The sequence below is a fragment of the Gopherus flavomarginatus genome, chromosome 9 (assembly GCF_025201925.1).
Source record: "Gopherus flavomarginatus isolate rGopFla2 chromosome 9, rGopFla2.mat.asm, whole genome shotgun sequence".
In the NCBI taxonomy this organism is placed as follows: domain Eukaryota; kingdom Metazoa; phylum Chordata; order Testudines; family Testudinidae; genus Gopherus; species Gopherus flavomarginatus.
In genome coordinates, this window is record NC_066625.1 from 30,791,399 (window position 1) to 30,813,399 (window position 22,001).

General features: G+C 41.7%; 1 protein-coding gene across 4 annotated transcripts in view; it reads left to right on the forward strand.

Annotated features, from left to right (window-relative positions):
• The window catches only part of GLYR1 (glyoxylate reductase 1 homolog), a 34,163-nt gene that overhangs the window by 2,061 nt on the left and 10,101 nt on the right, over nt 1–22,001 (forward strand). For 3 of the 4 annotated variants that reach the window (XM_050968781.1, XM_050968782.1, XM_050968784.1), the window contains 8 exons: nt 487–523; nt 1,936–2,015; nt 11,900–12,038; nt 12,631–12,873; nt 18,799–18,885; nt 19,788–19,844; nt 21,517–21,567; nt 21,659–21,732. In XM_050968781.1, coding sequence (XP_050824738.1) covers nt 487–523; nt 1,936–2,015; nt 11,900–12,038; nt 12,631–12,873; nt 18,799–18,885; nt 19,788–19,844; nt 21,517–21,567; nt 21,659–21,732 — 768 coding nt within the window. The remainder of the gene's footprint in view (nt 1–486; nt 524–1,935; nt 2,016–11,899; nt 12,039–12,630; nt 12,874–18,798; nt 18,886–19,787; nt 19,845–21,516; nt 21,568–21,658; nt 21,733–22,001) is intronic. The other variant, XM_050968783.1, reaches the window with a different exon arrangement.

The window sequence follows — 22,001 nt, forward strand, 5'->3', positions numbered from 1 at the left end:
GAATCACAGCTACATGAATTGGAAACATGATGCTTATTAGACTGTTCTGTCCTGAAAAGTCTTAACTTATGAATCCAGACTCTGGATTTCGTATTGATGCAGGCAGACATTTGTAAGGGAGGAAAGAAATGTCATCCAGTCTTACCAAAGTACTAAGAGCTTTAGTACTGATCTTCCAGGTGCTAGCTTTACCACTTCTATTCTTAATGACTTAGGCCCTGATCCTGTAATGTTCTCCATGTGGGTGGTCACCTGTACCCATGCAGACTTCATTGTGGCTCAGTGTGGCCACAGCTATCTGCTCACATGGCACTTGGGAGCATTGGTGAGTGCTCTTCCAAGCGGAACAGTTCTTTCTGTCCTGGTAGGCGTTGTGATTATATTGTGTAAGCTCTGACTTTTGAAAATAAATTGTAATGGAAGCAGATAGAAGTGGAGCAATTGTCTTTTCTGATGCTAGTGGCTGATATTTTTGTTTTTCCTTAGGGGGAAGCTGGGCCGGTATCCTCCTTGGCCAGGAAAGGTGAGTCTGCTTCTGTCCTGAAGGGAGCAGTTCATGAAAATAATTCCAGTGAAGATTTAAGATTCTTATCGTTTTCTTCTTTAATTTTTAGCTAAGACGCTTTTTGGCCTTAATTGTGAACCAGACTATGCATCAGGGATTTTACTTGATGCAGAAGTTCAGTCTGTCAGTAACAGCTGTTCATTCAGATGGAATGAAAAGCAGTACAAACCAAATTGTCAGAATCTGGAACTGATTGTGTTCCCTAGTCGTAGCAATTTAATCCCTACTGCTTTCTGCAAGACAGGTTTCTCTTCTCCCACAATAAATTGGCTAAATTGACTACATGCACTGTCTTAAGTAATAAACAGGAGAGGAGAGTCCAGATTCCCAAACTAGTACTTAAAAGTTACAGTTTTGTCATGTTCTTTGGGAGAAGACAGTGGGTGATTGTGGATAAAAGTTCAAGATATGGAAAGAAGATTTTGTTTTTAAAGTCAGATTGCAGGCACCATTTATACACCCCCCAAAAAGTGTTCTATTTTCTGTTTTTAGTGTAGGTACATGTGCTGACCTCACAATATAGGTGTTGTCTATACGACAAAAAAAAGTGTGTTCCTAACTTGTTAGCTTGAATTAAAATCCAAAGCAAATTTGTAAATTTTAATGTGACCTGCCAACTCTTGTGAAGACTGAGAGTCTATGGTTTAACTTGTTCTGGTAACTTGTGTTAAAATTACAACCACCTTGTCTTCATTCACATTTTAACTGAGAGAAACACCCTTTTCTGTACTGAAGACTAGGCCTTAGGTGATAGTTGCCCTATGGGAGCAAAACTCTGTAAACCCAGCCTGGCTTTCCAACTTTTAAAAAGATATTTTACTCCTAGGGGATAGGGAGAACCTCATGTTGCTGATCTTTTGGAACAGTAAAACCTCACTAAAATTCCACTGATGCGTCTGGGTAATATGCCTGAGCTCATGCAACGCAGGTATAACTTTGTAGTTTACAGTGAAGTTTATTCATCTTTACTCACATCTGCCCCCTCTCTCAGGTCCAAAAGCACCATAACACCCAAAGTCATGACTATTCAAAAAAAAACAACCCATGAAAATCATGGAATTCACAACAGCTGTGACAAAAGTCCAATCTTATCTCCTGAACAGCAGGATAAACCTATAATGTGATAGGGTGATTGATGCTAACTCTAGGTATAGTGCTGTGAGTAACAAAGAAATATATGGATTGTGTGCTTGGGAGGAAGACCTTTGCTATCAGTACAAGCCCCCTCCCCACCACCATTTTGCTTTAAAAATATTTTTTAGCAAAGAACTGTGAAGTAGATTTTTTTTCATAGACTGAAAACTTTAAAAAGCCACAGAATTCTGTTGTTGCCTCTGTAACTAACACTGTCTTCTATCTTTGCCACTCAGATCGTTAATCCGCCTAAAGACCTGAAGAAGCCTCGTGGAAAGAAGTGCTTCTTTGTGAAGTTTTTTGGGACAGAAGATCAGTACGTACCCACTCTCTTTATCTGATGACAATGTTGGCCTTTAAATCACAGGGCTTTCCTGGAAGAGTTTTATGCTAGCATAATAAGATGTAGCTTTGAGAAAGACTTCCTTATTATCTATATATAACTATTATTCCTTGATGTAGCTTCTTGTGTGGGTGTTTGAGGGCTGCAAAGACCTTCTCAAGCATGTTTTGATTTTAGGTGCTGCTGTGACAGGGAGTTCTGGGTAGTCGATCTCTTGCCTGGGCGTAGGTGTGCCTGTTAGTGCAACTGTCACCATTTTTCAAGTATAGTTTGTGGTCTCTCTTGTTTCTCCTGCCATAAATATAAAGTGGTTTTATTCGCATCACTCATAAAGAGAACACTTTATGATGTCTGATGTCGTAAAATATGCTTGTTTTGCATTTGGGAAGACTGTGCAACATGGCGTGGTAAAGTTATTGTGAGACATTTTTCTATGAATTAGTGTTTTGTGATAAAGGCACATGCCAAAATGAGGAGAATCGCACTAGTCTGACAATTACATACCTGCTGTTATTGCAAATAACTTAAGATTCCTGGAACTGAAATGTTAGCAAACACCACCATCCTGCTGTGTTGTTTATTTTTTATATTTGAAGTCAGTTTTCGTCTGTTTTGCTATTTCCCTGTGTAGTCATTTAGCAAGGGAGAAAATGAACAATTGGAGAGGGATAACATAACACCTTGTTATGAACACCAATAAGTAGAAAAACTCTTTACTTTTTTGAAGGACTTAAACAAAAGTGAGGACATGCACGTTAACAAGATGCTCTGACAGGAAATGGCAGTTTTATTTTTTAATTGTCATTTTTTCAAAGCATAATGTCAAAGCTTCACTGTCCCTTTAAGGACTGAGGTCATGTAACCAGCCCAGATTAGAAATGGAAGATGCACACCAATAAAATGGAGGCTACTGGCTTTCAAATAATGTAAAAATGGTGTCTTTAGCTCACAAGAAATCATGACTAATCAGGCCATAAAGTTGTTAGTAGTCGAAGAGTGGATATTTTCATTGCTGCCCCTTGATCACTATAATTCTTGGTTATAACTAACTCATGTTGTTTTTTGGGAGAATAGGAAAATATTTTGTGGTAGGTTTGGGTGGGGGAGGGGGATTTTGTCCAAACGACAGCTTTTGAAAAACTGGTCGTATATCTGGAATGTTAGCAAGTTAGGAGGCCAAAGCTACAAAATAAAAGTGGCTTATCACATGATTCTGGAGTTCAGGTTAGGTAAAATCCTATCATGTGGCAGACTGGGACAGCCAAAAACCCATCATTTCCTGGTGGATAGTCACAGGATTTAAAAATCCTGGTTACCCTAACTGATAGGTGTGTGCAACTTGAAGTTGGAGCAGAAATTAGTACTGTCCTTCCACTTCAATTTTCTTATAAACTCCACTAATCAAGAGAAGAAATGGATGCCTCCTATGGCTCTGTTCTATCTCATACTGGACCTTGTGGAGAATGCTTATGTTTAGATCTGCTTGATTATGCCAAAAAATGGGAAAATTTTGTCATCTTAGAACCAAATTTGACATTAGATTCTTTAACTCCAGCAAGCTGGGAAGGAGAAATTTCATGGTTGCAAAAATAAAGTGATTTATTCCATAGTTGGCTTTAATCTTATACAAAAGTAAAAACAACAAGGATTCCTTGTGGCACCTTAGAGACTAGCAAATTTATTTGGTCATAAGCTTTCGTGGGCTATAACCCACTTCATCAGATGCATGGAGTGGAGAATACAGTAGGCAGGTATAAAAATACAGCACATGAAAAGATGGGAGTTGCCTTACCGAGGGGGGGGGGGGTTCAGTGATAACGAAGCCAATTCAGTTAGGATGGATGTGGCCAATATCCAACAGTTGACAAGAAGGGGTGCATATCCTCCTAATTGAATTGGTCTCGTTAGCACTGACCCCCCACCCCCCACTCGGTAAGGCAACTCCCATCTTTTCATGTGCTGTATTTTTATACCTGCCTACTGTGTTTTCCACTCCATGCATCTGATGAAGTGGGTTATAGCCCACGAAAGCTTATGCCCAAATAAATTTGCTAGTCTCTAAGGTGCCACAAGGATTCCTCGTTGTTTTTACTGATACAGACTAACATGGCTACCCCTCTGAAACCTATACAAAAGTAAAAAGTGATGCATCTAGGTGGAGTTAAGTGCCCTGGCTAAAGATAATAAGCCTGAAAAATATTAGTAAGTCAGCTGAAAACAAAACTCCTGTCACCTCCTTCCCTGCCCCACCCCTGTCAGTCTCCATCAAGCTATGTGTGCGCGGTTACAAAGACCTAGTACTGGACTATTCTAGTGTAATTAATGCCCAGTTTTGCCTGCTTAAGTTTTTGAGATGGCATTAGCTATAGTATCATCCATATGCTAATGACACTTGGCTCTACAGGTTATATTGTCTTGGTTTGGCAGAGATGGGGATCTGGACAAAAGCCATTCTGGCTTATGTTCGGTGTATATATACACAATGGAAGAGATGCTGGCTGGCAGGGCAAAGCATTTTGAGGAACTGTTGAAGTCTCACTGCTCTCTCAGTTGAGGACATTTGCCTGTCTGTTGGCAAAAGGATCTACAGTCTCAGGCTGTTGATGGGCTCCTTTCTACTCAAGATTCCCAGATGGCAAATGTGGCCAAAAATGCCATCTTTTCATCATATGCTAGCTGAAAGACTGCAGTATTGTCATCTCCATGCCTTTGTCATCTTGAGGCTGCAGTGTGCCCTACCTCGGATTAAGCGTGAAGGCTGGTCAACTAAAAAATGAACACTGGTGTAAAATATGACAGCCCACCCTTTGAGCAGAGTGGATGGGTAGGAACGTGTTATACCTGTGACTTGCATTCTGCAGTGCTTGTTGGTGAAACTTTCAGGTGAAATTCAAGGTTCTCAAAGATCTTAAATGGCTTAGGGCCCAATTTAGAAGAGACTGCCTTTTCGCTCCTTGCTCACCACAAAGCTTATGTTCATGTGCAATGATAAAGCTAGTCTGTTCCAAGGGCAAGGCTACAGTGAGCAAGGATAGGGTGTTCAAGATTGCAGAATTGGCTTTGGCCAAAGATGTATAAACCTGAGCCTGCCTGCATTCAAACATCCAGCTTTTCACAGGCTTCTTGCTGACTGTTACTCTGTGCATTTAGCCTCTTGGTAAAGTTTCCATTGTTTCTGCCCTTAAAGTAATATAATAGTGCTCCTAGAAGGTGTCTTCCTAGCATGTAGGAAATGTTTGAACATAACCATGTCCATACTGGGTGAGACCAATGATCCATCTAGCCCAGTATCCTGTCTTCTGATAGTGGCCAATGACAGGTCCTTCAGAGAGAGTGAACAGAACAAGTTTGAGTGATCCAAATCTTAAAATGTTTTTGCATTTTAACTTAAGGCCCATGAAGTGCACCCGCTACTTCTGGGAGCATTCTGCTCACAAGATTTTAAAATTCTGCATATTTTATTTGTCAAAATAACACAATATAATCACACTGGTTTCAATTATTTTGGTAATTTATTTAAACTACAATACAGTGGATGGAGAATGGAAGTGAGGAGAATTGGAAGAAATCCCCAGACCCCCTTGCCTAATAGTAATGTAGCTAGGTTTGACCCTTTATTTCTAGTTATTAGTCAACAAATATGTGCAGCCATATGCTCCATGCTACATCATAGGCAACTGAAGAGCAAGTGAAGGCTGGAGAATCAAACTCACAATTTATTTTGGCTACTTACCATCTTCAGAAAGGTCAGTAGCAAACAGTTCATGGAGCACATTTTGATAGGAAATTTTTTCAGTTCAAAAACGTAGACCAGTTCTAATCAATAAAGGACAATAAGCATTTATAAGGCCATAAGGCCTTTACACCACTCTGGCAATGTAGAGGAGCCTTAAAACTTTTACACCTGTTTTATACTCCTTGGTGAATTCAAAAAGGCAGTGGGAACAATTCACTACACGGACAGGCTGCTACATTCTGCTCTGCCTGAGGGGACAGAGCCTGCCCCATGCTTATCTCCTCAGAAGCATCCTGAAGCCCTGCTCCTTCATGAGGAGCACACTGCAATAGCAAGTGAGAGGGACAGAATGTGTATCTGTGTGTGTGTCTCTCTCTCATGCATGACTACACATCCTCCCCCCACAGAGGTGATTTACATCTCTACAGGCTGCTCTGGGCACCTGAACCAACCTGCCTGTGCTGCCGGGGAGGGGCACGTGACTGCTCTTGCAGCTTCGCTTCGCTTCCCCGTTAGAAGTCATTTTTCTGTGGGGAAATGAAATCTGCGGGGGACATGAATTTTACGTTATTCCCCCAGAGTAACCCCCACACCATAGCAATGGGGGCTTTATCAGTGTCTGCAGTAGTAATATAGTACTTGCACCTTGCTCTGAAGTATTCAGTAGTTATGGTACACATATTGTTGGTTATATAGCTCGCTCACTGGCTCCATGAAAGAATGTGAGATGTTTCAGACTGCCTTAGTGTTCATTTTGGAACTTGGGTGATTTTTAGCTATTGCTCTAATTCTGCAGAGAAATAACACTCTGAAATGTCTTTCCTTTCTATCCCCCAAATCCCAAGGGAAGTCCCATATACCCTTTTCTCAGCAATGGAAACCTTGTAAATAGGTTGGGGGTCTCTAAGCTCTGCTGGAATATATTAAGCAGGTCTCTCTCAAAATATTGGTATAGATAAGCTCCCTCATCCAGCCAAGATATAACTGTGTTCCTAGGTATATGATCACAGCCCATCTTATTTCCCAAGCCTACAGACTTGTCATAGGAAGGCTTAGTGCACCCCCACAATAACAACACAAAATAAAGTAGGCAAGAAGAACCCTAACATGTCTTTCTCAGACAAATGACAGGACTGAATCCCATAAAAATCAAACTCTGTGAGAGACACTCAAGGCGTGCTTCATACAATTCAAAATAGCAATTAGCATTGGCAAACAGACATTAGCTATGTGCTATGACAGTGTCATTCCCTATAGACATGAAGCCATTTCAGTGAAATACTGGAAAGTACACTGCAACCACCACTACCTGATAAATACTACCATGTTCTTTCACTTAACTCACAAGCCTTACAGCTTGAAAAAAAATTCTTAAGTGTTAGCGTATTATCAAAATTTTATTGTTAACATCCTGGAGCACCCCGTAACATCTTTCTGAAGTACCAATGTACAAACTAAATAACCTCATCAGGAATACGGACATCTGGACTCGCTTCCTAACCTGAGCTATCCAAAGAAAAATCAAAGACAAATCTTGCAATCCAGGATAAAAGTATAATATGAAGACTATTTGAAAGATACAAAAATTATGGCCTTAGCAAAACTGTGTTAGCAGTTTCACCAAGCCCCGTATCCTTCTGTGATGCCAAAGCTTAAATTCTGCTGCTGTTCTTTCCTGGACCCAAGGGTTCAGCAGGGATGATAGAGCTTTCTGCTGCAGCTGGTTGGAATGTTCCCCAGTGATCTTGCATTTAGAAAACACTAATTTGGAGTTGGCACGGTAGTGAATGTGCGGCTTTTGAAGGTCTGATCAGGTACTTGGAGATAGGGTTATGTTTCCTATGGGTAGGGTATTTAGAGCTTGAGTTAGGGTCTCTTTGGATAGGGTACTTGTAGCTAGCATTAGGATTCTTGTGGGTAGGTCTCCGTGATCTAAGGTTTGGGTTCATATGGGTAGGGTACTTGGTGCTAAGGTTAGGGTTCCTATGAAAGTACTTTGTCCTAGCGTTAGGATTCCTATGGGAGGGTGGGTATTTGGAACCAGGGTTAGGGTCCTGTGGGTAGGGTACTTGGAACTAGTATTAGGGTTCTTATGAGCCCAAAGTACTTCAACCTAAGGATATTCCTCTGAATCATGTATTTGGAGCTAGGGTTAGGGTTCCCAGAGGTAGGGTTGGGGTTCATATAGGTAGAGTATTTGCAGGTAGGGTGAAGTTCCTATAGTTAGAGATCCCCATCCTAAAGCTAGGGTTCCTGTGGGCAGGGTACTTGGTGCAAGGGTTGGGGTTCCTGGGGATGGGGTGTACTTGGCACTACAGTTCGGGTTCCTATGAGTGCCTTGAATTAGTGTTCCTAGAGGTAGGGTACTTGGAGCTAAGGTTATGGTTTCTGTGGGTAGGGTACTTGGAGCTAGGAATAGGTTTCTTCTCGGTCTAAGATTAGGGTCTTTTGGATAAGCTATTTGGAACTAGGGTTAGGGTTCCTATATTTCTGTGACTTGGAAATAGGATTATGGTTCCTTTAGGCAGGTGATGTGGATTTAGGGTTACGGCTCATGGGTAGGGCACTTTGAGCTAGGGTTAGGGTTCCTATTAGCAGGCTGCAAGGAGCTGGGATATTGTTCCTATGGGTAGGGTCTGTGGAGCTAGGTTTAGGGTTCCTATATGTTGGGCTCCCTACCGTAGTGTTAGCGTTATAATGCCTAGGTTCTTGTAGAGTTCCTATGGGTAGGATGCTTGAACCTAGAATTAGGATTCCTGTGGGTAGGTTGCTTGAACCTAGCATTTAGTAAGGTTAGCACTTATTTTATGTTATGCCTCAGAAAACTCTTATCTGGATACTTGACCTTCCTTAGCTATGAGATCACAGCCTAATATGTCATATTTGAGAGGACTTATGCTAGGTCGTTGTTTTTTGAGGCATACATGTGTAGCTATGAATGGCTTTGTTCCGTGGTGTAGCTTTATTTTTATAGTACTCTACAGTATTGGGTGCTTTACAGACATTTAAGAGGACAGGTCCCTGCCCTGGAGAGATTAGATAAATCTATGGCATGTAGACAAGGGACAAGATAGGGAGAGGAATGCAGATTTTTTTTTTCTTATTGTGTCTGTGACTTTTCTAAGCCCTTGCCTGCTTGCCCTTATCCCTTAATCCTTTATATAGATCTTTAATCCTTGTCTCCAACAATCCCAAGTGTCTGTGTCTCCCCTAGGCCCAGCCTGATGTATAGATCTTGCCCCTTCACTACCAAAAGAATAGTGAGCAAAGAGCTGGTGTAGGTATGAAGGAGGTGGGGAGTGGACAGGTACACACATCAGAGGCAGTTGGGAGGAGAAAATGCAATGGATTCCCCTTCCAATAACTTTTTGAGGAACAGACTAGTGGAAATAAAGTGATTTCATTGAGCGGCCCAAATCTGGAAGGAAGTTGGGGGAAATGCTTCTTAAATGACTTCATTGACTTGTTTCCCAACATTCTTATCACGCGTATGTGTGAGAGAGCGAGCTAGCTAGCTTTTCGTAGACCAACACTGCCCAGTTTCCTAGTGATTCACTGTCATTTGAAGACCCTAAGGTGAATGGTTTCATGCCGGTCAAGAGAGACTCCCTGGACAAGTTCTAGACTGTTGTCTGAGAATCACTGACTTCACTTGTTATATTGTGCTAACTCAAAGATGGCTATGAAGGGGGATGTAGGACGAGGGAGAGGATTCTGTAGGGTGCACAGAACGGAAAGCATTGTGTGATCTTCCACCTTCAGGGCTACAGTGGAAATTCTAGAGTAAGAACCTGCTTGCAGTAAGTGGAAAGTGTATAAGCACGCTTCCTGCACAGGGAAACCTGTACTAACTGCAACCTCTAAGCAACAGTTACCTGTTCTAACAGCCATGAAGTTTCTGGTCTCTCCTATATTTAAGTCCTATGTGAAAAGCATCTACCTGTGAAATGTTTGCAGTCCCATACTGAATGATCCAGTGGCTCATTGTATACAATGGCCCATGGTAGTGGAAAGGAAGCTGCTTCACCCAGGCCTTAAGATGGTAAACTGGTCATTGCATCCTGAAAAAAGAGCAAATAGGAACAGGCAAAGGGGCAAGATCCAAATGTGAAGTGGAAAGAAAAGAAAATTCATCCATGAGCATGAGACTCGGAACTCTGCTATTTTCCTGTGTCCCAAACAGATCCAGGAAACACAGGCTACTTGCTATAACTGGTCAGAAAACCTTGATGCAGAGGCCAGAGACTTTAAAATGAAAAGCAAAGAATGATGAGATCAGGGAAATACTCTGGGCTTTAAAACTGCACAGATGAACATTCTAAAAAGCATTGGAGAATTACAATTTTAAGGCAGATGGATGGAGAAAGCTGTCTCACACCATGGGTTGTTTTTGAAGCTGATTCTCTCAGAGACTGTAGTAAATGAGAACAGATCTTGGGCAGTCTGGTTCCATCATTCTGATAATATATGGAACTGGGATAAGATTGCTTGTCTGAGTATATGGACAAGCCATGGAGAAACAAACTAGGAAAGTGAGCCAAAGAGCTCCTAGGTATTCTGCTGTGGTAGCACAATTGGAAGGTGAGAGAGAAAAGCTGCCATTAATTGGGAAAATTCTGAAACTTTTTAAACATTATGAAATACTTCAATACTGAATGTACCAGTTATGTGGAGGAGGTCCAATTGAAAATAGAGGAATCATGGCATAATGGGTGAATTTCTAATTTCTATTCATTTGGAAAAATGAGCTACTGGGGCATCATGTCTTAAAATTTGTCTTCAGTTTACAGCGATGTAGATGAGAGTCTTGAAAATATGAAATTGAAAAGGCTTCCTGTAAACAGCAGCACCTGTCTGCAGGAGATAACCATTGCTGGGGATAATCAAAATGTTTAAATCTTCTACCACTGACATTTAACATCTTTTGTTTTTCAGTGGTGCCCGTTTTTAAAATTCATTTCCCTGCCTAATGCTGCCTAACACTGAGCTGCTCCCTGATGAAAAATGCTGATGGCTGTTCCTGTTCAGAAAAGTTTCCAATAAATGGTGCACAGAACTCTACTCTCCCCAGTAGTAATGGGGAAATGGCACTGCAGCCACTTAACTGATCAGCAGCAGATCAGCTGAAGTGCCCTTTTCAGATTTTGTGATAGATGAAAGTGGTCTTAATGCTTTATGAGGCAGTTGGAGAATAGGTGGAAAGGTACTTTATGGAACTACAGTTCGGAATGAAAATTTTGAATTGGTAGAAGAGGTGGACAATGTGAAAGAAGGCGATCATTCTGCATGAGAGCGTACCCATTTCAGAAGTGTCAGGGAAAACCAGTACAGCAGCAATTGTTATAGGGAGAAAATTTAGGAGTTTCTTCACAAAGCAGAAGAGAGCTCTGCTCTGATGTTACTACGTTATAAAATACAGTGGTGCGAGCCTCTCTTAAACACACTGCCAGCAATTGAGGATGAATGCTTTTTTCATCAAAAGTGAAAAATGTCAGTTTATTATAAGGCATTTGATCCTTTGTGTGTCAAAAGCGTGATGGCCAGTGAGCTATGGTGTGTGTTCTTCTGTTTGTGGTGGTCACCCATGTGTTACAAAATCTAATTTTGAAAAATATTGTCTATTCTTCCAGCCCTCATGGGGATTTATACATACATACATACACAGTACTAAACAAGAATAATCTTGTCTCTGACAAAAGATTGTTTTGTCAGAACTGTTAAGTGGTCTCCTGTTGCAACAATCCTAGGAATAAAATCCCACACTGAGTGTGTGGGTTTTTTCCCACACCAGTACAAGAGCAATCAGTCATGCACTTATAAATGTGTGTGCTCACATGTGGGTGTATTGGCAGAGCACATGAATGGTGCCCAGAGGCAAATTTCATTTACACAATTGGGTATGCTACTTGTTGAGGAGGCTGAAGAAAGACTTCAGCGAATGTAGGAATTGAAGCCATCGGGGAAGAGGGAAAAGAAGTGAGTTTGCTGGTATAGTCAGTCCAATGTGGCCATACTATTGTATATGTCAGTTTTATTGCTACAGGTGGAGTTGGGTGAGGAAGTTGATGTGTGTTTTGATTGGAAAATATATCAGTAAACTTTTTCTGACATTTATTATCAGTGCTTGGATCAAAGTGGAACAGCTGAAGCCTTATCACGCCCACAAAGAGGAAATGATCAAGATTAACAAGGGTAAGCGCTTCCAGCAGGCTGTGGATGCTGTGGAGGAGTTCCTTAAGAAAGCCAAAGGCAAGGACCAGGTGAGTGGTTTTAGCATTGCTTTATGTGCCAAAGTTGGACTTGACGTGATCAATAACCAAGCTTCTGTTTTACCTTTATTAAAGCTGGTGACCTCTAGCTTTAAACTTTCCATAAAGAGTGGTCATTATGGCCATGATGCTAGTTGGCACTCGCATAGTACTTTCCATCTTCAAAGCACTTAATCAAACATGAATTTCCCCAACCCCATTGTGAAGTAGGTGGTAATTGTCCTTTTTTTTACTGATGGGGAAACTGAGGCAGAGAAGCTAATTGACCACACAGTAAATCAGTGCTAAATCTGGTTTCTCCTAAACCTTTGTTTTAGACTACATGATTCCCCCAGTGATCCTTCACATGGCATGTTCTATGAACCAGTTTTTGAAACTGATACATTTGACATAAATGCTAACTTCAATAACTTCAAACTCAACAGCTTCCAAGAGCTAATTTTTGTTGGACCTGGTGCTGTAATGTGACTTTGTACCATCAGTTTCCTGATAATCAGCATTGCAGTCTCAGTATCCCTGGGTTTTTTATGAAAATCACTCAATCTCTTCCTTCCTCGCAACCTTCTGTTCTGTAATCTCTCAGGCATCTTCCCATAACTCCAGTGAAGAGAAGAACCGGCGTAATTCCAGTGAGGAGAGAGGCAAGCAGTCTGCTGGCGAAGAGAAACGCAAAGCTGGTTTGTCTGAAGGGAAGTTGAAGAAGAGCACAGGGGAAGGGAAGAAGCGAGCATCTTCTGTCTCATCAGAGCGAGGCTCAAAATCTCCCCTGAAAAGAGCACTAGATCAGAGCCCCCGGAAGCGGGGACGGCCCCCCAAAGATGAGAAGGTTTGTGTTCTGCATGTCCTGCCATGACCTGTGGACTTCACTGATGGACCCTAGGGATGGTTGTCACTTTGGTTTACAGGCCAAAAGGAAGAGTTCAGTTTTGTACCATTTGTAAAGCTGTTTGTGTCGATTCTTCTGAATCTATTAGCTGACCAGGTTATTGTTAGAACATAAGACTATAAGAATGGCCATACTGGATCAGACCAAAGGTCCATCAAGCCCAGTATTCTGTCCTCTGACAGTGGCCAATGGCAGGTGCCTCGAAGGGAATGAACAGACAGGTTATCATCAAGTGATCTATGCCCTGTCACCCAGTCCCAGCTTCTGGCAGACAGAGGCTAGGGACATCATTCCTGGCTATCCTGGCTAATAGCCATTTATGGACCTAGCTTCCATGAATCTATCTAGCTCCCTTTTGAACCCTGTTACAGTATTGGCCTTCACAACACCCTCTGGCAAGGAGTTCCAGAGGTTGACAGTGCATTGCGTGAAAAAATACTTTCTTGTTTGTTTTAAACCTGTTACCTATTAATTTCATTTGGTAGCCCCTTGTTCTTGTGTTATGAGGAGTAAACAACACTTCCTTATTTACTTTCTCTATACCACTCATGGTTTTATAGACCTCTATCATATCCCCCCTTAGTTGCCTCTTTTCCAAGCTAAAAAGTCCCCGTCTTATTATTCTCTCTTCATATGGAAGCCATTCTATACGCCTAATCATTTTTGTTGCCCTTTTCTGAACCTTTTCCAATTCCGATATATTTTTTGAGATATAGCGACCACATCTGCATGCAGTATTCAAGGTGTGGGAGTACCATGGATTTATATAGAGGCAATATGATATTTTCTGTCTTATTATCTATCCCTTTCTTGATGATACCCAACATTGTTTGCTTTTTTGGCTGCCACTGCACATTGAGTGGATAATTTCAGAGAACTATCCACAATGACTCTGAAATCTTTCTTGAGTGTTAACAGCTAATTTAGACCCCATCATTGTATATGTATAGTTAGGATTATGTTTTCCAGTGCGCGTTACTTTGCATTTATCAACATTAAATTTCATCTGCCATTCTGTTGTCCAGTCACCCAGTTTTGTGAGATCCTTTTGTAGCTCTTTGCAGTCTGCCTGGGACTTAACTATTTGTATCATCTGCAGATTTTGCCACCTCACTGTTTACTCCTTTTTCCAGATTGTTTATGAATGTTAAATAAGACTGGGCCCAGTACAGATCCCTGGGGGACATCACTATTTACCTCTCTCCATTCTGAAAACTGACCATTTAATTCCTACCTTTTGTTTCCTATCTTTTAACTGGTTCCAATCCATGAGAGAACCTTCCCTCTTATCCCATGACTACTTATTTTGCTTAAGAGCCTTTGGTGAGGGACCTTGTCAAAGGCTTTCTGAAAATCTAAATACACTATATCCACTGGATCTCCTTTGTCCACATGCTTGTTGACCCCTCGAAGAATTCTAGTAGATTGGTGAGGCATGATTTCCCTTTACAAAAATCATGTTGACTCTTTCCCAACAAATTATATTCATATATGTGTCTGACAATTTTGTTCTATACGATAGTTTCAGCCAATTTGCCCAGTACAGAAGTGAGGCTTACTGGCCTGTAGTTGCTAGGATCACCTCTGGAGCCCTTTTTAAAGATTGGTGTCACATTAGCTATCCTCCAGTCATTTGGAGCTGATTTAAATGATAGGTTACAGATGACCATTAGTAGTCCTGCAGTTTCACATTTGAGTTCCTTCAGAATTCTTGGGCGAATACCATCAGGTCCTGGAGACTTATTACTGTTTAGTTTATCACTTTGTTCCAAAGCCTCTTCTAATGACACCTCAATTAGGGACAGTTCCTCAGATGTGTCACCCTAAAAGAATGGCTCAGGTTTGGGAATCTCCCTCCTATCCTCAACAGAGAAGACTGATGCAAAGAATTCATTTAATTTCTCCGCAATGGCCTGATCATCTTTGAGTGCTCCTTTAGCATCTCGCTCATCCAGTGGCCCCACTGTTTGTTTAGCAGACATTCTGCTTCTGATGTATTTAAAAAAAAATTTCAATTACTTTTGGAGTCTTCGGCTAGCTGTTCTTCTAATTCTTTTTTGGCGTTTCTAATTATATGTTTACACTTCATTTGCCAGATTTGATGCTCTTTTCTATTTTCTGCATTAGGATTTATTTTCCACTTTTTAAAGGATGCCTTTTTGCCTCTCACTGCTTATTTTACTTTGTTGTTTAACCACAATGGCTCTTTTTTGGTTCTCTTACCATGCTTTTTAAATTGGGGTCTACGTTTAAGTTGAGCCTCTATTGTGGTGTCTTTAAAAAGTTTCCATGCAGCTTGCAGGGATTTTACTTTTGGTACTGTTCCTTTTAATTTCTGTTTCACTAACCTCCTCATTTTTGTGTAGTTCCTCTTTCTGAAATTAAATGCTACAGTGTTGGGCCACTGTGGAGTTTTTCCTGCCACAAGGATGAATATTTCTATGGATTCCTAGCAGGATTAGATAGTCTTTCTTGAGTGTTTCCATTCATTTTTTTTCTGAGAGATCTTAGAGGGCTCCCTTGTGCAGTTGCACATGGTTCCATCTTGCCACTCCACCTGCTCAGTGTATGCATGAGGGCCGATTTGAAGATTAGTGAGGAGATGTGAGCTTTAGTGCCTTGAGATGATATCCTTGTGTACATCTCCCATCTAATTTGAATTGTGTGGTTGAATGACTGATACTCTTCCCTCCCTTACTCCCAGTGCTAACAGAGATTGGAGGCTTGGGTCAGGACATCTGAGAGTTATTGAAGAAATGCTTGTGGGTAGGGGGAAGCTATCAGAAGCATCTGAGGCTTATTTTAGCTTCTATGAATGTGGATGTATTCCCTCTGTTACTGAGATACAGTGCAACGCCAGGTTTTGTATTTTCAGTTGTTTCTGGGTGTCTCTGCAGCAGCAGCCAAATGTATTTATGCATCTGTCCTCAGCTAGAGGGTTGCAATTTTTTATTTTGATTGTGGACCTCACTGCAGTGATCCATATCTTTGTCTCCTCCAAAATGGATTACTGTAATGCACATGCTCTACAAGGGACTGCTGCTGAAAACTGCACAGCATGGCAGCCTGCTTGCTCATTGGTTCTTCAAAGAGATTACTTTGTACCTGTGGCTCATGTTCTTTGCTGGCTTCCAATGCACTTTGGAGTACAATTCAGGATGTCAGTCTTGATCTCTAAAGCTCTAATTGGATTTGGCCCTGGTTGTCTGAGCAACAGCCTTTCTTCTTGATAACTCTGCAGTTAAGTTCCAACTATTACCAGGTAGTAGATGTGAGGGTACTGCTGGCAAAGCAGGTTTAGTGATGGGCTACTGACTCCCTCTTTGTCAGACTGAAGAGAGTGGTCAGGAAGAGAATTCCAGAGTCTGTTAAGGCCTATCTGTTTCTCCTTTCTTCTGAGAAGAGGAAAAGGTGGGTGGGTATTGGTGGGTTCTGAGCAGTATTGATGCTCTGGGGGCTTAATTGGTTAATGTACAATAAGTTAGTCAATAAAAAATTATTCTGCATGTTCCTTGTGCTTCTAGATAGTCATATCTTAAAAGTTCAGGTATAAATACATGGATTAAAATGGACCTTCACAATCTTCTGGGGATGAAAGATGCTTTCTTGGATCAGAGCATGATTCCAGTCTTGGAGGGTGCATATTGATGAAGGTTGTGTATGTGAAATCAGTTGCCAGTCATGAGTTTGATTCTCATTGGCCTGAAGACTTGTCAGTTGTCTTAGCATTTGTCACATGCGGAGAATGCAGCTGCAGGAGTCATGCCAGCTGCCATAAATGAGTTGGAGGGATTTATAAAGTAATTATTTTATTGGCAAACCTCAGCAGAGGCTGTGGAAAGCTGTTCTTATGACATTGAGCTGATCAACTGGCTAGCAAATGTCTGGCCAGAGACAACAGGCTAACTAATACATGAAGTTGATAACAATATGTGCCTCCAGAGAATAATATGCTGTCTATTAATGCCATCATGGAAATTTAAAAGCCCAGGCATAAATTCTGCTGTTATTCGTATTGTGAAAATAATCATTAAAAATCTAATATTTTACTTTTCTGGCCAAAAGAACAAATACTTTACATATATTTTCTACCTGCATAGGTTGAGTGGTGTGAAATGTTGGCTTCTATGACAGCGTCAGTTCTGTTTTGTAACAGAATCCTTCTTTATCCTTAAGGGGGGGAGGGGGTGGTAGAGAGATAAAGATAGCTACACTGCTTAATGATGAGAGGTGACATTGCTGAGCTGCCAAGAAGCTCACAACCACAGCTGTACTCTTCTTTAAAATATGCTCAATTTTAAACTAAAGAGATGAATATTTTTAAGTTAGGCAAAATCTGGGCATCCATAACTTGTGAAAATCCTAAGGGCCACTAACCTGAATTAAACAAAGCAGATTGTAGCCACCTTCAGCTGTCCAAACAGCAGTGCTGTTCCCACAAATTACAACTTCCAGCAGGCAGTGCTTCACCTTGATCTGAGTCGAAGGCCTCCTGGATCTAGATGCTGGGGTCTGTAATGTCCAGAGTTCTGTTCTGTTTCAAAAAGACAGCAGCAACAAGCCAGATTAGGTCCAGGAGCCATACTTTTGCCATATTTGTTTTAAGTAATGCGAGCTGCTGCCTTGTTCCCCAAATGAAACTGGCAGTGTTTGGACAATAATGTGCTCTTTCAGGAAGTAGATCTGGGGAGGGAGAGCGTCATGTTTGTCCATTTCTTGACAGCTGAGGAAACACCTTCCCCCCCTTCCAGGAAAATGAAACCAATTGTGCCCCACCTCCTTCCTGAATCCTGCTATGTGGTGTCATAGGGGCCTGTGCAGCTTAATTTATACATCTTCTGCACACCGCATGTAGGAAATGCTGCTATGGAACTTCATAATATACTTCCTCTTTCTTACATGCTTTGCTGAGTAGTAAAATACTTGAAATATTGACATGTTAAGTATCATTCTTGTCATTGGAGTTAGCGGCTATTGAAATGAAACAAACATCTGAGCTACTGTATCAGGTACTCTGCACACTGAGGCAGGCATTTGTGCTTAGGTTATGCTTGCTTCATGTTGTGAAGGTTTCCTCACTTCATAGCAGAGACTAATTTTTTAAAAAGTGAAAGTTGAGAATCTGGAGAACAATTAAGTTGTCTATGGCGACTAATCAGTACTTTACACACTCACGCACTCTCTCGCGCGGCTGAGGAATGGACCCCCAAATGCTGGAGATGGGGGTTCCCAAGTTCGTTTTGCATTTGTGTAAATTTATTAATTCCTCCCGCGTACAGTGGCCTTGATTTCTCCTGAAATCATAACTGTGTTAAACTCCCTGTGTCAGTGATTCCTGATCTCCTTCATTTTGCCCACTGCTGGACTAGTCTTACACTGATGATGCAATGCATGGTGCAGTATGACCTTCTTTGGGGAGCGATTTCCCAAACGCTTATGAAATGGGAAGTGTTTCATGATGCTCTTCAAAAATTGTCTTGTTTGTATGTCATAAAAGCCAACACTACATGGTCAACCCTTGGGACTCTATCAGCTATGCAGGGGTTGGCCACCTTTCAGAAGTGCTGTCCCGAGTCTTCATTTATTCACTCTCATTTAAGGTTTCATGTGCCAGTAATGCATTTTAACGTTTTTAGAAGGTCTCTTTCTATAAGTCTATAATATATAACTAAACTATTGTTGTATGTAAAGTAAATAAGGTTTTTGAATGTTTAAGAAGCTTCATTTACAATTAAATTAAAATGCAGAACCCCCCGGACCGGTGGCCATGACCGGGCAGTGTGAGTGCTGCTGAAAATCAGCTTGCATGCCGCAGGTTGCCTACCCCAACCTACAGTCTTTACCACCCTCCTTGTCTCTCCTCAGGACCTCACGATCCCTGAGTCCAGTACAGTGAAGAGTGTGATGACTGGAACAGTGGCAGGATTTAAGTGGCCTCCAGGTGTAAGTGAGGTAATTAAACTCTTAGCTTTCTTTGCACCAGAAGTGATTTAGGAGCTAGAGTGACTCTTATAGGAGTGGATACACTGGGGACAGCTCATTTGACTCTCACATTTTCCTAGGCTGTAATAATAATCATAGATCTTTCTTCCTCCTATATGAGGTGGAAAGGATAACCAGCCTTTTTTATGATACTGAAGTGTAACTGCATCAGCCAGTCAGTGTGCAGGAGAGGCTGAGGTATAAATGAGCAAGCTTTGTTCCTCAGTTAGCCAATTCCCTTCCTATGGGTCTATGTATCCTGTCTGCATATTTTCTATATGGTTATTTGTCAGCAGTCACACAGTATTTCAGCATTTCCGGTTTAACATCCTTTTAGTTTTATCTCTGCTATCATTAGCAGCACAAGTAAACCCTTACCTTTTAAATGATTTTTTCCTGTCTTCCTAAAATCCCAGTTTTAAACTGGGAAGTTCTAGGAAGTTGCATGATTGCACCTCAAGCGGCTTAGATGTTGTGGAATATATAATATGGAAGATCATCTGCTGAGTATAATCTCAAATTTAATCTTCCTAGTCTTTCTAATTTGACATGCTTTAAACAAATAGCACTTGAGTATCTCTTCTGACCAGGATTCTAGGCTGGCTGGTATGCCACTTCATTCTTAATATATTTCAGCCATTTTCTCATTCGCTCATTCTCCTCCCATAATTTCCTGTTTCCCACACATTCCCTGAGTTGGGAATTACTCTGTCAGAGGTCCTAAAGTAGGCAGGCAGAGAAAGGGAAGCAATTTATCAGGTTTCCCAAATAGGGAAATGCTGTCGTCCATCTGGGAGAACAAGGGAATCAGTGCTGAGGTTGCTCAGTAAATCTCTGGTGATGTTTCTTAGCCTGTGCTTTTCTGATTGCAGCCTGTGAAGGATGGTGACCCACATTTCCATCACTTCTTGCTCAGCCAGACAGAGAAGGTGAGCCATAGTAACATAGGTGTTGGCAGACTGGCTCAAACAGCTGGTCCATCTAGCTTGGCCTTCTGCCTTCTGCAGAGTCTAATGTCTGATGCTTCAGACAGAATGCACAGTAGCCAGTTGTCCAGTGCTGTGCATTTGGAGCTATAGCTATGAAACTCTTTCACACCCCATAGTGGTCCTCTCACTCCCTAACCTTTGGACTTAAGTGAACTTTATAACTACAAACTTTACAGGCAATAAAACATTATCCAGCCACACCGATGTAACTCTGACCATCAGCTGCAATGAATTCCCCATGTTGATAATATCACATGAGAGGTGATATTTCCTGTGTCAAGTAACCCATTGTTCTTGTCTTCTGGGACAATTGATCTGCTGGTTCTTTCATCTGGGTTAAGCTTGGTGATTAAGGTCCTGATTAATCAGTGGACTAGGTAGGGGAGAGCATTACATTGAACCTTCTTGCCCCTGGGAAATGCAATCAATTAATGCCAAGGAACTCAGGTTGTCATGTGGGATTTTTATCATCAGGCTGTGAAGATTAAGATTAAAGAGAAGGTCAAATAAATGAAGTGGGTTTGTATCCAGGTAGGGATCTGGGCAGAGACAGCTGGATTAAGAGAAGATAGCTGCAGATTCTAACAGGTTCTTATCTTTTAATCTAGATGAGCTCACAAACAACAACACAGGAAGCGAAGCCTTTATCACACTCCATTTGTTTTTATTTATTATTATTTTTTGAAGTGAAGATATATTTACCATTGAAATAAACTGACATTGGAGGCCAGGGCATAGGCAGTTGTGAACCAGATCTAATGCTGCTGCAGCCAGCGTGAATGCTGGACACAACCCCCATACACCTTCTCTCTTAGGCCTGGTCTACACTTGGCGGGGAGGGGTGTGTGTGTGTGTGTGTGTGGAATCGATCTAAGATACGCAACTTCAACTACGAGAATAGCATAGCTGAAGTTGATGTATCTTAGATTGACTTACTTCGCATCCTTGCAGTGCAGGATTGACAGCCGCCGCTCCCCCATCAACTCTGCTTCCGCCTCTCACCCTGGTGGAGTTCTGGAGTTGACAGGGAGCGCGTTCGGGGATCGATGTATCGCGTCTAGAGGAGACGTGATACATTGATTCCGCAATAGATTGATCACTGCCCACCAGTCCAGCGGGTAGTGTAAACATACCCTGTCTAATAAGGGTTCTGCTTTTCCGGCTGTCAGTGACACGCTGCGTGTAGGTGTGAGGCAGGGTATTCTGCAAAATGCTAATCTGCATCCTCTGAGGGAGAAGGGTTTAGGGGTCTCCATCTTCTGCAGTGTCAAATGTGTGAACAGGTAAGTCCCCTATACTCTGGGCCTGCACCTTCCATTGGTGTGGATTGTCGTATAGCAACATGTAGTACCTACGTTAGAAGAGAGGGTGAACAGCCTGAGTAAGAACATTAGGGATTTTGGTACCCTGCATTGCAGGAAAGTTTGGGTTTTATTTTTTCTAATGGGGAGGAGGGTAGCAGTCAATTCCTGCATTGCAGATGATGGTGTGGGGATGAGTTGCCTCTTTTTTCTTTGTACCAAGTTATGGTCAGTTTCTTTCTGTACAGGGCAAGATAAAGCACAAAAGCACCAGCCCTTTCCCTAAATGTTTTTTTCTCCTTTTCATACAGCCAGCTGTCTGCTATCAGGCAATCACTAAGAAGCTGAAGGTGTGTGAAGAGGTAAGGCAAACCATCCCGTTGTCTTATTCTTATTGTGTTGAGGTCTGGCAGTTCAGCTAAAGTAAGAATATCTTATGCCTTGTCTTCACAGGAAACAGGATCCACCTCCATCCAGGCAGCAGACAGCACAGCAATTAATGGCAGCATCACTCCTACTGACAAAAAGTAAGGCCCTCATTTTTTCCAAGAATCTGCCTTCTCTCCCCTTCTGCCACTCAGCTCTATTTCTCTTCCTCCACCTCCTTCTTCTTCTGGGTGGAGATGGGGAAGCAGTCATTGGTTCTGCTGAGAGAGTCTGCGTGGGTTAAGTAATATCATTTATTGGAATAACTTGTGTTGGTGGAAGGAACAAGTATTCAGGCTTCAGAATTACCTTCCCCGGACCTGAAGAAGAGCTTTGTGAGCTAGAGAGCTTGTCTCTCCACCAACAAAGT